Source organism: Excalfactoria chinensis, chromosome 4 (genome assembly GCF_039878825.1).
Source record: "Excalfactoria chinensis isolate bCotChi1 chromosome 4, bCotChi1.hap2, whole genome shotgun sequence".
Classification (NCBI taxonomy): Eukaryota; Metazoa; Chordata; class Aves; order Galliformes; family Phasianidae; genus Excalfactoria; species Excalfactoria chinensis.
Window position 1 is genome coordinate 1,513,309 of NC_092828.1, and position 13,504 is coordinate 1,526,812.

Sequence of the window (13,504 nt, forward strand, 5' to 3'; positions counted from 1 at the left end):
ACACGATACTTCACCTTTAAAAGCCCTTGGAATTCAATGGAGTTTTGGGGAAAGCCAAAGCAGGCCGTGCCAGTTGGGCCTGTTTCTCTCGGATAATCTTCTACAGCAATGGGCTGTTTTTAATTCCTCCCCGATCTTCATTTCAATTGACATTTCATTGGGAAGGATTTTAGCATATTACATCTCAGGCTGAGTAAGGCTCTGGATATTGTTAGAAAATTAAGAAAGAATGTGAACAGCTTCCTGTATGATGTGCAGGCGATAAACACTCAGAGAACCCTCCCTCCACCCCTCTCTGAATTGCTCTGCTAAAAATAAAGGGTATGACAGTATTTCTGTATTGTGTGACAAGAGGAGCCCTTCAGTCATTCGCAGCTGAGGGAAGCAAATGGCAAGCTTCCTCACCGATGGCATTTGGAACTGTTATTAGCACTACAGCGTATGGGCTGAATGCTGTTCTCCCTCGTACTGCTGTAATTAAGGAGAGATGGCACTGAAATCAAACAGGCTATTCCTTGTGCTTTCCAGCCAAAGCAAGGATGGAGGCTGATTTTTGCAGAGGCAAAATCCACTTATTGCTGCCTCTTCCTCACTCCAGGCACGCTCATATAAAGCACTTTAAGTCTCACCTGTATGCTGTTAGGTGATGTCTTCTGGGGATATGTGTAAGCAAGGCTGGCCTCGGAACCAGCCAAATGAATTGCATTAGTTGACAGCAGATGGGTTTGGATTTAAAGCCGCGTTCTCTTGTTTTAATTCTTTTAAGGAATATTGATGTATATTTACTCTTCGGATCGATCTGGCGCTGAAAAATAACACCCAACTCACTGCAGCATCAACAGAGACACAGAAATGAACACACGCTGCCCTTTGGGAGATGTTACGTTGGATACGTGGCAGATAACTGCTGTGAGGAGAATAAATAACTCGGGAGGCAGAATGTTGTGGAAGCTCCTTTATTTTTGCAGCCTGTTTCAGCTTCCCTCTGCTTAGCAGAGAATGAAGATTGGTGCAGTTATTTATTGTCCAATACGCAGAGAGGTGGACGGTTGAGATCTGTATGCATATGGACAGCTGGAGATATATTGCTTATACCAACACCAGAAAAGCGTAATTGCTTTTGAGAGGGAGCTCAATAAGTTTGTGGATGATTAAAATCATGCTCTGACTGCACAGCACGGATCGCAAAGCTTCAGTCAATGACCCTTGAGACTACTCACTCCTCCATAGCTTTCAAGCTACAGGGGAAGGACTGTGCTACGTCAGATCAATGATCTGCATCTGCTGCTCTGGCTTCACCTGCTCCTCATCCTTTAGAGGATAAGATAAGCAAGGAAAACGCAGCTGGATGAATAGGAATGAAGGGGAAATTCCTCCCTCATCCTTGCTGATAAGCAGCCAAAACACAGAGCATCATTACAGATGGGAGCAGTTGTACTGAATGCCTCGGTGGGAGCATCGGTGTGAAATGTGGGGCTCAGGTTCCTTCATGGCACCTTAAAATGAGAGCCATGAGGAGAGCTCAATGGCATCCAGACCTAATGGGGGACTTGAAGGGACCCATCTTGACTTGGAAGCATGGTAAGGACCCCATCTTGACCTGGAAGCATAGTAAGGACCCCATCTTGACCTGGAAGCATGGTAAGGACCCCATCTTGACGTGGAAGCATAGTAAGGACCCCATCTTGACCTGGAAGCATGGTAAGGACCCCATCTTGACCTGGAAGCATGGTAAGGACCCCATCTTGACCTGGAAGCATGGTAAGGACCCCATCTTGACTTGGAAGCATGGTAAGGACCCATCTTGACTTGGAAGCATGGTAAGGACCCCATCTTGACTTGGAAGCATGGTAAGGACCCCATCTTGACTTGGGGGCCTTCTCATGGAATGATAGAACCATTAAGATCGGAAAAGACCACTAAGATCATCTAGTCCAACTGTGCCTCCATTGATGCTCGTAGGAACTCATCTTGACTTGAGGGCTTTGCAGGAACGTGAAGGGAACAAGCTCTTGAGCAGGGTGTGTTGTGGTAAGACGAGGGAAAGGAGGTTCCATGTTTAAGAGGAGACATGTAGACCGGATTAAAGGAGGTTTTGACATGAAGGGCAATGAGGTGATGGCTGCCCCATCCCTAGAGCCATTCAGGTCAGGCTGGATGGGGCTGTGAGCACTGACGGAGCTGTGGGTGCTCCTGTTCACTGCAGGGAATGGGCTCAGCTGGCCTTGAAGGATCTCTCCCAACTCAAACCACTCCATGAGTCTCTGAACCCATTGAACTGAACACCCCCCATATTAACACGCTCACTGTGGTGGGTTGGGGTTGGACTACATGACCGCAGCGGCCCGCCCACATCCGGGTACCGCTCCGCCCGCCCACTTTCCCGCGCTCTCTCTTTACCGTTGACGCATGCGCGGTGCCGCAGCGAGTCCTTAGCGACGGGGCGGCGGCGCATGCGCGGAGCGGGCGCTGTGGCGGCGGGGCAGCTCGGCGGTGGCGGCGGCCATGGAGCCGGGAGAGGAGGTGGAGGATGAGGAGGAGCAGCGAGTTCCTGTGAGTTTGGGCAGCGCTGAACGGCTCGGTTAGGAGGGTTTTGGGGGAGGTTATCTGACAGGGAAGGTGTAGGTGGGAGCGTTGAGCTCCAACAGGCCGCTTTCCTCCTTCCCTGGGCAAAGAGGGGCTGCAGATGGGCCTGGTCTGGTCCTTCCCCCCCTCCGTCCTTTCAGTGTGTGTTTGTGTGAGACATCGGCCTGCTTTTGCTTTGTGCCTGCTTAGCTTTGTATCAGCTCCACAGGGGGATAGAGGGGCCCCCTCGGAGCCCCCTGTGACCCATAAGGGCTCTGTGTGCTGTGCAGCATTGGAGATGAAGAGATTGTGGATCATAGAATGGCCTGGGTTATAAAGTACCACAGTGATCATCTGGTTCCAACCCCCTGCTATATGGTCACCAACCAGCAGCCCAGGCTGCCCAGAGCCACATCCAGCCTGGCTTTGAGCCCCCTCCATGGAAGAATCATGGGTTGCTACAGGATTCAGTTTTACCTGGGCAATGAATAGGAATTAAATGAATGGATGCAGTCAACTATTGAAGTGTGACACGGTTAAAGGCAAGTCCAGCTTCAGCTGATGGAAGCAGAGGGGTTCAAGTGGGGCAGTTTGGAAGCTCTGTGGTGAAAAACTGTTCACAGTGTGTTATTAGGAAGCAGAAGCTCTTGTGTGACTGTGTGTATATGTATATGACTTATGTATGCTTAAATAGAAATGAAGTTTATCTGCACACTGATTCACAGACATAACTTTTGGAGTTACCATCACATATAACTTATCACAGAGTTACAGGCCAGTGAGCAAATAGTTTTATCTTCCTGGTATTCATCGTAGATCGGATCCTTTTGCCCCATTTGGAGCTCTGTGTTTGGTTGTCTCATGGCAGCCATTGCTTCCTTCTCCACATTTGTTTAGCCCTGTGGTGTTGTTGCTGCTCTGACAACCAGAGCTCGGAGCTGGGAGTACCAGATGGACCTGAGCCAAGCGTGCTGCCAGCACACTGCCTGCTGTGAGTGCTGGGGCATGGGGGGTGCAGATGCCAGCTGTATCTGCTGCTTGTCCTGCTGTGGCTGCTCTTACACCTTTACTGTGTGTTCAAGAGACATTAGCTATCATTTCAATCAGCAGAGAGAGGCTAACTCTGTAAGCCCACCTTTGTTAAAGTTGTCGCACTCAGGGCTGTAGCTTTATGAGTGCCATATATCAGCAAGCTTCTATTGAGAGGACTAAGCAGTGTGTACTACCGTGCCCTGCTTGCTTCTTTTCTGTATTCTAATAGGCAGTAAAGCAATACAGCGTAGTAGTAGTAGGCTGTTAACTGTGTTCAGAACTGCCTAAAGAAACATGTAGTTGACTTAGATATCCCATTTTTGCTTGCTAAGGGGGAACAGAAGCTCTACCTTCCCACTGAAGGGCCAGTTTATGGTTTTGTCCAAGATACACATATTGCTAATGCTCAGGTGCTGATGATATATAACGTTTGACTGTGAGATTCATCTAGGGGTCAGCTTTGGTTGGAGGCCTGCTGTTCAGCCAAAAGTGCTTCAGAAGCTCCACTAAGTGATCGAGTTGGACAGGGTTTGCTCACCATAGGCTGTTTTAAAGAGGAGAGTGAAGAATAAGACGCACAGTTCTGCTGTTGAAGTCTTTTGTTCATTGTATGCATCTTAACTGTCGTTGCTCATCCATTCTTCTGTCCTCTAAAACACTCAGTTAATTAGTTGTGCTCAGCATAGCTAAATAAAAGCAGTACCTCTTTCTTTTTGGCACAGTGTGGGTCCCCTACCTGATGCTATCAATTTCCATCTGAATTAATAAAATTTGCCATATGAAATCAAAGTTTCAATATTCAACCTCAATTAAATTATGGAATAGCTGCTGGAATGTTTTGAATTCAGAGCTGCTGTTGTGTGCACTTCAGTGCCACTTCATTTAATGACTTGATTAGTGTGAAGAAGAAAAAACTAGGGGAGTGCAGTGCTGTAGTGACTGAAGGTACGGATACAGGCTGCAGTTATTGCCTTTAGCTTTGTCACTTTGAGCAAACTTTTATGAGTACAGAGAAACACTTTGAGACAGTGTTGGACAGCTGCTCCCTGTGTTCTGGGTTCCTCGATGCTTCAGCACCTTGCTTGGAAGGGAAATGTGAGCACAAATATTCTTGCTGTTCCAAGTGTTTTGCTTTGCTGCCCAGTACAGAAGCTGTAGGTTCAGGTTTGTAGGGCTCCCAGGTGACCCATAGCTGTCTACAGGCAGCATGTGGGATTCTGGCTGTGGTCGGCAGTGCTGGGCTGGCTAAATTCACAAGCAGCCCCATGGGCTCAGTTTTGGGGTTCTAAAGCAGCAAATGAAGCTGCCTTTCTTAGTTGAGTGTCTCGACCCTGTGGAGTTTCAGTCATTGGCTAAATACATTGGTGGTAGATGCCTAAGTTATGGTACTGGAGATGTCTATTTTCTATTTAATGGGCTATGAAATATATGTATACGTACCCAGAAATTATGTTTTGCATTAAAAACATGCATTTTTCTTTCAGCCTATTGCAACAACTCCGCCACGCCGCAGCTGGAGGGAGGAATCCTTAAGCCAGAGCAGCAGTGAGACCCAGGTCTCAGCTACCAGCGGGATCTCCCTGGGAGAAGCAATACGTCAGAGAACAGCTGCTCATCAGGTATTTGGGTTGTGCTTCTATGCGTTGTGGCTGAAGGTTACTTATGGGGTTTAAAATAATACAGAGTGCTTTATTCTGTGCAATTGGAAAATGCTTTGCTTGTTAATTGTAAGCTGCATGCTGCAAGCCGTCTCTGCTGTGCTCTGTTGGGTGCTGTATCACCCAGCATCCTCCTGAAGCATTTGTCTCCATCAGGGTTGTTCTTTCGGAGTGAGATATATCACAAAGATGATCAGAGGGCTGCAGCACCTCCCCTATGAAGACAGGCTGAGAGAGCTGGGCTTGTTCAGCCCGGAGAAATCTGTGAGGTGACCTCATTGCAACTTTCCAATACATAAAGGGAGCCTATAAACAGGAGGGAGTCAGTTCTTTGAAAGGGTAGATAGCAGCAGGATGAGGGGAAATGGTTTTGAGTTGAAAGAGGGAATATTTAGGTTGGATATAAGGGGGAAGTTCTTTACAGAGAGAGTGGTGAGGTGCTGGAACATCTGCCTAGAGTGGCTGTGGATGCCCTATTCATCCTTGGAGGTGCTGAAGGCCGAGTTCAACATGGATGGGGCCCTGGGCAGCCTGGGCTGTTATTAGAAGTGGAGGTTGGTGGCCCTGCCTGTGGCAGGGAGGTTGCAGCTTGATGATCCTTGAGGTCCCTTCCAACCCAAACCATTCTGTGATTTTGGTTTGGAAAAATTTTCTGCATTTGTAGGATTTGGTGAGAGAGAGAGTGAGAGAGAGAGAGCTCGGTTTCTGACAGGAGATGGAAGGCTGGTGAGCAGTAGGTGGTAAGAACTGACAACAGACTTGAGCAGTTCATGAGTGCATTGTACTTCTTTTACATCTAAGAACTGAGTATTTGCATAGGAAGTGTCACTTAGAAGCAACAGTTTTGCTATTTTGCAGCTTAAGTTTTATTTCCTTGCAAGTGCATCTTACAAAACTTTCTTCCTAATGCTAGTGCACGTTTTATCTCCCGGCCTATTCTTAGGAAATTGACTCATGGTATCAGCTTCCAGCAGAGGTGGATGCCAGCCGTTTAACTGCTGCCTCAGAGACAAACCTTGGCCTGGCTTCTGATAGAAATGACCTGTCTGAGTTCCCTACACTGGAGGAAGGAGTGTTGTCTTCAGCAGAAACATCGAGAAGGCAGCATCCTGAAGATACAGTGCATGGCTTGCTGCTGGGTATGTTCAACGTGGCACTTCCCTTTTTACTTTGATTTAAAATCTGCTCAATGATTAGGATTTTCCTCTTCTTTATAAGCAGTCTCCAGCCTGGATTCATCTTCTTATTTTGAGAACTGCTGTTGACAAATTGTGTTCTATATAATGTTGTTGTCAAATCACATCTTCAGAATGAGATAGCTTGTACCCCTTCCTCATGTATTCAAGCCACTGTGCACTCCTTTCTGCAAGGTGTGCTCAGATCAATGATATTTTAGTGGCCACAGACTACTACTATAGTACTTAGTGTTCTATTAGTGGTCCTAATTACTAACACTTGTGTTTGGGTACAGTTTTTGTTGCTGTCAGAAACGCTTTCTAGTTCTAACTGGGAAAGATAAGCCTTTCTTTTGCTTCCCTTCACATCTAATCACTGCGATTTAGTTACAGATTGATTAGAGAGTTCCAAAGTTTTAAGGTTTTACTCTCATCCATTCTGGATTATATTCATTTTCATCCTTGTGGAGTCAGAATATTCCATTTAATTCTACTTCTGTGACGCTTAATCCTCTGCTACTGGCAAATCTTATAAGACTTCTATTAGTATCACTGCATCACTCTCTGCATCTTGAGACACAAAGAATACCACAACACTACTGATTTATTGTAGTAATTTGTAATTATCCTCAAAATGGCAGAAAGGAGTGATTATTTTTTTTCCCCATTGATTGCTATTAATCATAGCAAATGCATCTGTCCCCAGCAAGAAAAACCAATTAATCCTGGAAGTGGAGCCAACTTTGATTGGATCTATTTTCCTCCATTGCCTTTATTTATTAGTATTTAGCTTTTTTTCAGCTCTGGCAATTGACTTATTAAGTATTTGGGAGAGAAGTGACTGGAGAGCAGCTCAGCAGAAAGGGACCTTGGAGGGCTGATGACAGCAGCATTCCTGACAGCCAAGAAGACAAACCATATTTTGGGATCAAACTGCATTTAAATACAGCATGGCCGACTGAGCAAAAGAGATCGTTTTTCCCCCCCCGTGTAGTTTTCAATACCCAGATGGCTTAAGTAGTTTGTTTCTCTTCCTGTGCTATCTATGGAAGACAAAACTAGTGAAGACTGTTATGAATGCTTGTGTTAGATACCAAAGCTGAACTGGTTTCCTTGCTTGCTTTGCTTACGTTTGGATTGTTATAATTTATTGCTTGGAGAAGAGAAAGCTTTGGGGAGACCTCATTGTGGCCTTCAAGTGTTTGAAAAGAGCTTATAAACAGGAGGGTTAACGGCTGTTTATGAGGGTGGACAGTGACAGAACAAGGGGGAATGGTTTTAAACTGAGACAGAGGAGGTTTAGGTTGGGTATTAGGAGGAAGTTTTTCACCCAGAAGGTGGTGATGCACTGGAACAGGTTGCCCAAGGAGGCTGTGGATGCCCCATCCCTGCAGGCATTCAAGGCCAGGCTGGATGTGGCTCTGGGCAGCCTGGTCTGCTGGTTGACAACCCTGCACATAGCAGGGGGTTGGAACCAGATGATCCTTGTGGTCCTTTTCAACCCAGGCCATTCTATGAATTCTATGATTGCATTTCTGCTTCCTTACATCCAAGTTACCATATTAAGCCTTTGCCCACCACTCCCTCCGCCTTATTGTCCATTGGTTGCAACAGAGCTATTGCATTTAGGCCTAAAGTTGTGCTATTCAGTGTTAGTTCTTTTCTTGCCTGGCACCCCATCAAGACTCCTTTAATGCACATACTTGCATATATTTCTGAAAACTCATTTCTGAACAACGCTGTTACTAAATCTGAAGTGTTCCTCTTGGTATTGATTTCCCTTAGAGGATCATTGCAAGACCAAGTGTTACCACACCCATTATGTTATATTTGTGACTCACTTTTCCAGGATGGAACTGAAATTGCTGAATAGAGCTGTCTCTAAGGCTGGTTTCACTGCACCACTGGGCCGTTCTTTTCAGGAACAAACAAAATAATTATAGGCAAATAGCATGATTGCTTGTGATATTTTAAGATAAGCCTCTGTTTCTTCCAGTTAATGATGAGTTCAGCTTGCAGTTCACTGTTCCTCTACCTGCTTGTGCTCATGCTGCTCTTTGTTCTGAAGTTACACAGCTGCTTAAGGGGATGGGTTTGGAGTTGCCTTGGGGGAAACAACCTACTAAGTGGCTCTTACAGGCCTTATGGGTTCAGCCTGAATATCGCTATGCTATAATGCTAATCTATTCCTTTGTTTGGAAAGTGTTTTGAATCCCCTTTTGGTGGTAGGAAGAAAAAATAAGAATGACGGTTGTGTTGAAATTGCTCCTGCTGCATCGTGGAACAGATTGACAAAGCCAAGAAGGTTTTGTTTTTGTTTTGCCTTTCTTTTTCCTATCTTCCACAAATGGCAGTTTGACTCTGGCATTCAGAATTGTCAGCAGGCTGTAAGATAAAGTAGCATGCCCAGCTTTGCTTGTTCACTCAATTCAACTGTGAGGAAGCTTTTGACCTTCAGAGCGACAGCAGGAAGAATTACTGTTTTGACACAAGATCCTCAAAGAGTGTTGTACTGACGTCACTCGCTGCTTTAAGCATCAAGCACCTGCTTCTCTGCCTGCAAAACCTGGGTTATGGCTGAATGTAATGAGCCCCTCGATCATCGTAAGCATCCAAAATATGATAGCAGTGATCTTTTTTTCCCCTCTAGAAGGAAGAAGGTTACTGAAAGCGTTAGACTTTGTGTGCTGTAAGACTGGAAAAGGTTAAAAACAAAAACTGCAGAAGGTAAAACATTTGACGTGGATGGAGTTGCGCTGCATTAAATGTCTGTCTTGTAGCCCCTGTTTAATGTCAGCTATTGAATCGATGAGGGTGTTTCTACAGGTTGTGCAGGGCTCAGGCTGGAGGAGAGGGTTTCCACCAAGGATGTGAATGTAGTGAATCTCAGCTACTCATTTTCCTCCTATTTCTTTTATTCTGTTCCCTTTTTCTTCCCTCTTTTTGCCTGGCCTTGTCAGTCAGCTGCTGCTTCAAGTCACTGCTCACCACTGCTCCCGTGATGGGAAAGCTCTGGGGAAGGTATGGTCTGACAGCCGAAGGCACATCTCTGCTACAGGGCAAAGCCAGAGCCCTCTTTGGAATCAGGGAAGCAAGACTGAAGTGGAGGCTCTAGGCTGGGGTGCAGTCGTGCCTATATTTAGTCAGCTGAAGGCTGCTTCTGAAAAGGAAGAGCTTGGGTTTGCATCGTTTGTTCCTGCTGTACCGTTTCTGCTTCATCCTGTAGCTGCGTGAATCAGTGCAATCAGACCAGCTCGCTGTTGGGATTGAAATGCTACCATCTCCACTTCTAACTCTAACGTGACATTTCGTTTGGCTTGAAGTTCTGCTGTCTGTTCAAGGGAGGGGGAAGGAAAAAGAGTGGGGAAACACATCGTTAGGCTGATGTTTAGTGATTGGGGCTTTCTCTTGTAGTGCAGTTCTGCTGCTTTAAGTGGCGTTGGAGGACTTTGGGGGCTCCTGTTCAGGTATTGTGAAGGAAGCTGAGGATGGAAGGAAGAGAGAACTGAATCCAAACTTGTGCTGTTGAATATAAATGCTGAAGCTATGAATGTTCTGTGTTCTATCTAAACTGCCTTGTGTGTCTCATAGAGAGCCAACAATGTAGGAGCATGTTGATACACTCAGGGCTATCTTATTTGTCATCTGAGTTTGCATAGCTTCAGGGTTTTATGTTGGACTGCTGTTATCTATTGTCTGAAATGCTCCTAATGACCGAAGTTCTGATCTTCTGTACTTACATACAAGATGTGAATAGGTTGCCCTACACTAAACAGGTCTAGCAGGCATCTGTGATGACAAATGTGCTTGCCATTTTGGATATGGTAATGCACCGGACTCCTGTTCTGCTTGGTTAGTCACAACCCCAAGATAGTCCTTGATTGTTAGATTTGCAATTGTGCTTTGTTCCCAGGGATGTACAACTGGGCCTCGGTTATGGGAAGATTTCTATCATTTGCCATGCTGTTCTGCATGGTGACCCAGAGTGCTCAGGACTGGTGATACAAGCTGCTCATTGCTTAGCAAACATCTGCCTCATCCGCTTGCTTTGAAAGAACGTGGATTTCTGGAGGCCAGTCCAGTGGTTCCAAACAGGACAGGGCCAAGATTGGCTGCTGAGGGGACAAGATGCACACTTGTGTAGTGAGGATTTGCTGTGTGTCGTTGTGAGGGGAATGCTGTATTATTTCTCATCAGTTTGAAGCTGAATTTCATAGAGCAACTATTAAGAGATACTGAAATTGGATCAAGTATATCCTCAAAGCACTGATTTATCAGCCAAGTGTTGTGACTTTATGTACACACGCATCTATTTCATCAGAGCGTGTAGATGCATTAATAAATTGTTTGGCAGGATCTATTTTTGTTGACATCTTTTTTTCCCCCCAGTTATTTTTCAGTTCCCTCCCTCGTCGTCTTTTTTGTCTCTTCATTTACAAAGGCAGCACCCGCAGGCTGTATGGTGCAGAAGGCTTTCTCTTTAAGCACTGCTGATTCTCAGCTTGAGCTTGAAAACAGTTTTTCATTCAAAGCGAAGAAGCTGAAAATGGAGGAAAGCTTCTTCCATTGTATGAATAAAAGTGAGTTGCCAGTTCTGAGAACACGAAGCGTATCATGATGTGAGATGACAAGTCTAATTCAATAACTGCAATTACTATTGTTCGGTAATATCGTTTTAAATGCAAAACAAGGTTCGGGAGGAAAAAAGTGCATTTAATACAGCTAAGGGAGTTTGGCTTCCAACTTGCTTAACAGACAAACCGTAGCGTATATTTTGTTTCAGGATATTCAAGTATAATAGAAACAAAAAACAATCACTTGAGTAAATATGTAGTGAACATTGCAATGTATTCAATCAAACATTCATTAACTTTGTCTATTCCCAATAAGCGTTTGGGAATGAGAGATCTACTGTGCAGAATGTATTGCATTCTAAGCCTGTAGCAGCAATTGAAAGCAAGCCTCTGTTTTCTCTAAGCTTGAAATAAATGTTACAAATCACAGTAGATTAAATCAGTTCCTTGGTTTATAAACCATGATTCAAACTGCGACTGAAATCACAAATACAGATCAGTGTTGGAAATGTGGCCACGCTGCTGATTGCAGCCCTGACGCTGTTATAAATGAGGCATCGCTGACCTTGCTCCTATTGCCCTTGGATCCTGCTTCTCCCACACCGATGCTGTCAATGTTTTCTTCTTCTTTTTGTTCTTCCTTTCTGTTTTAACTACTTTTGATAACGTTACCATACACGTTTTTCACCCTGTTTTGCACTGCTGCTTACCAGTCTACATCAGAGCCTGTTCTAAACACTTCCTTTTGTCGGGTTGCTCAGAAGTAGCACTACTTCTTAATATTCAGATGCGTATCGTTCTGTCCCCTGAAACGTCTGAAAAAGCAGACAGCTTATCTTACATTTCCTATCTGTTTGGTATTGCAAATATTTAAGATGAAAGTGCAGTGGAGTGGTGAGTAACGCAGTGCATTTACCTAATGGAGCAATGGGGAGAGTTGAGCTTTGGAGAGGTACTGAATGCTGGAAAAACATGACTCCCTGCTTGAGTTGCTGCAGCATGCTTGTGCCATCTGTACCATAGATGCTAAGGTATAAGTTTGGCTTCCTTTAGGAGACATTAGGCCTGCCATGTGGTGCAGCCAGCTGCTGGGATAGAAGGGAGTCTTTGAAACTGTGTAGCATCTATTATTATTATTATATCTGCTGATGGGATGGGAAGTAGGGCATTGCTGGATGATGGAGAATGATTCCTACTCCGATAGTTGTGCTCCTGCCATGTAATATTCTAAAGTAATTAAAGACGTTAATTGGGAGTATTAAGTTACAAGTGAATCAGAAAGGTCGTCTTGTGGTTGGATACCACTCATCAGGTGATGTAATAGGCTGTGTGGAAAGCCTCAGGATAAAGCTGACGTAATGTTGAAGTTGATTCTTTGTGTGTAATGGCTCTAATCTGATGTGATTACACTTCGGTCAGTGATGCGGAGTATAGTTTGTTTGTGATGCCTGAAAACTAAAGAACCTAATTTAAGTCAATGAGAACTATGATCCTGAAATTCAGACTCTTGATGACAGGTTGCTCATTAGCTTAAAAACGTGTGTTTGCTTACAGCAGTACTGTAAGTAACTGTGTAACATTTATCAGGACGTGTGTAGTCATTTCCATCTATCAGATACGAGCTTGTAGCTGGTTTTCTTTTTGTGGTATAAAGCATTTCCTTTTGTTTTTCAAAGTATGGAATTAAAAAGGTTAAATGTGCCAAGTAGCTGAAAGAAACGCACAATAGAAACTCAAACTTACTCCTACATAGTAAACACTGGTACTGATATCATGGCGATGACTAAATTTTGCTATTACTTGCATCTTTAAACTCTAAGGGAAGCCTTTGCTGTAATGAAAACTTATGGTGAGTGGAGAAGACATCAGTGCTTTGTTGATGGAATGAATGTTGATCTGGGTGGAAGCCCTAGTGTGGAAATCACTAGGGGAGGTGCTGACTGATGACTGGAAGAGGACAGAGGTTGGGCACAAAGATTAATTGAAGGATAAGAGGGTAAGTTTGGGATGTCAGCGCCAAGCAGTGCTTTCAGATTGGCGAGAAGAAACATGAGTTGGGTAGGTTAGAAAACTGAATTTCATACGTAAGGAAATAAAGCTTCTGCAGAGTGAATAGTGGGGTCTTGTCACTGTGCAGTTGGCATACATCTGGGTTTGAAAGCTGTGTTAGTTGCCATGTCAGTGTTAAGCCTTACAAACTTACTACTGTGCTGTTATTATTTGTAACAGATATTCAGGACAGTCAATTCTCTCCCTGTCTTCCTTTGCTGATGTATTCAACACCAGGCCAAAGGATTTTGGATGAGACGCTTTTCCAGCAATCAGAAAGGGATTTCATTCATTTAAGGTAGGATGAAGTTACCTGTTGTCATGGCAGAATGCAACTTCTTTTCCTGGTTGGCCATAATTTGTCCTTCCTTTCGTAATTACCATTTGACAGTCACGGAAATAGGACAAAGATGTGATTTCTTTTATATTTTCCTTTTGGTAGAGGGAAGGC

General features: G+C 44.5%; 1 protein-coding gene across 1 annotated transcript in view; it reads left to right on the forward strand.

Moving 5' to 3' along the window:
* Positions 1-2,442: 2,442 nt before the first annotated feature.
* ALMS1 (ALMS1 centrosome and basal body associated protein) overlaps positions 2,443-13,504 on the forward strand; it is a 47,418-nt gene continuing 36,356 nt past the window's right edge. Inside the window, exons 1-4 of the mRNA XM_072335712.1 lie at positions 2,443-2,553; positions 5,082-5,216; positions 6,199-6,394; positions 13,234-13,351. Of these exons, the coding sequence (XP_072191813.1) occupies positions 2,506-2,553; positions 5,082-5,216; positions 6,199-6,394; positions 13,234-13,351 (497 nt within the window). The 5' untranslated portion in view covers positions 2,443-2,505. The remainder of the gene's footprint in view (positions 2,554-5,081; positions 5,217-6,198; positions 6,395-13,233; positions 13,352-13,504) is intronic.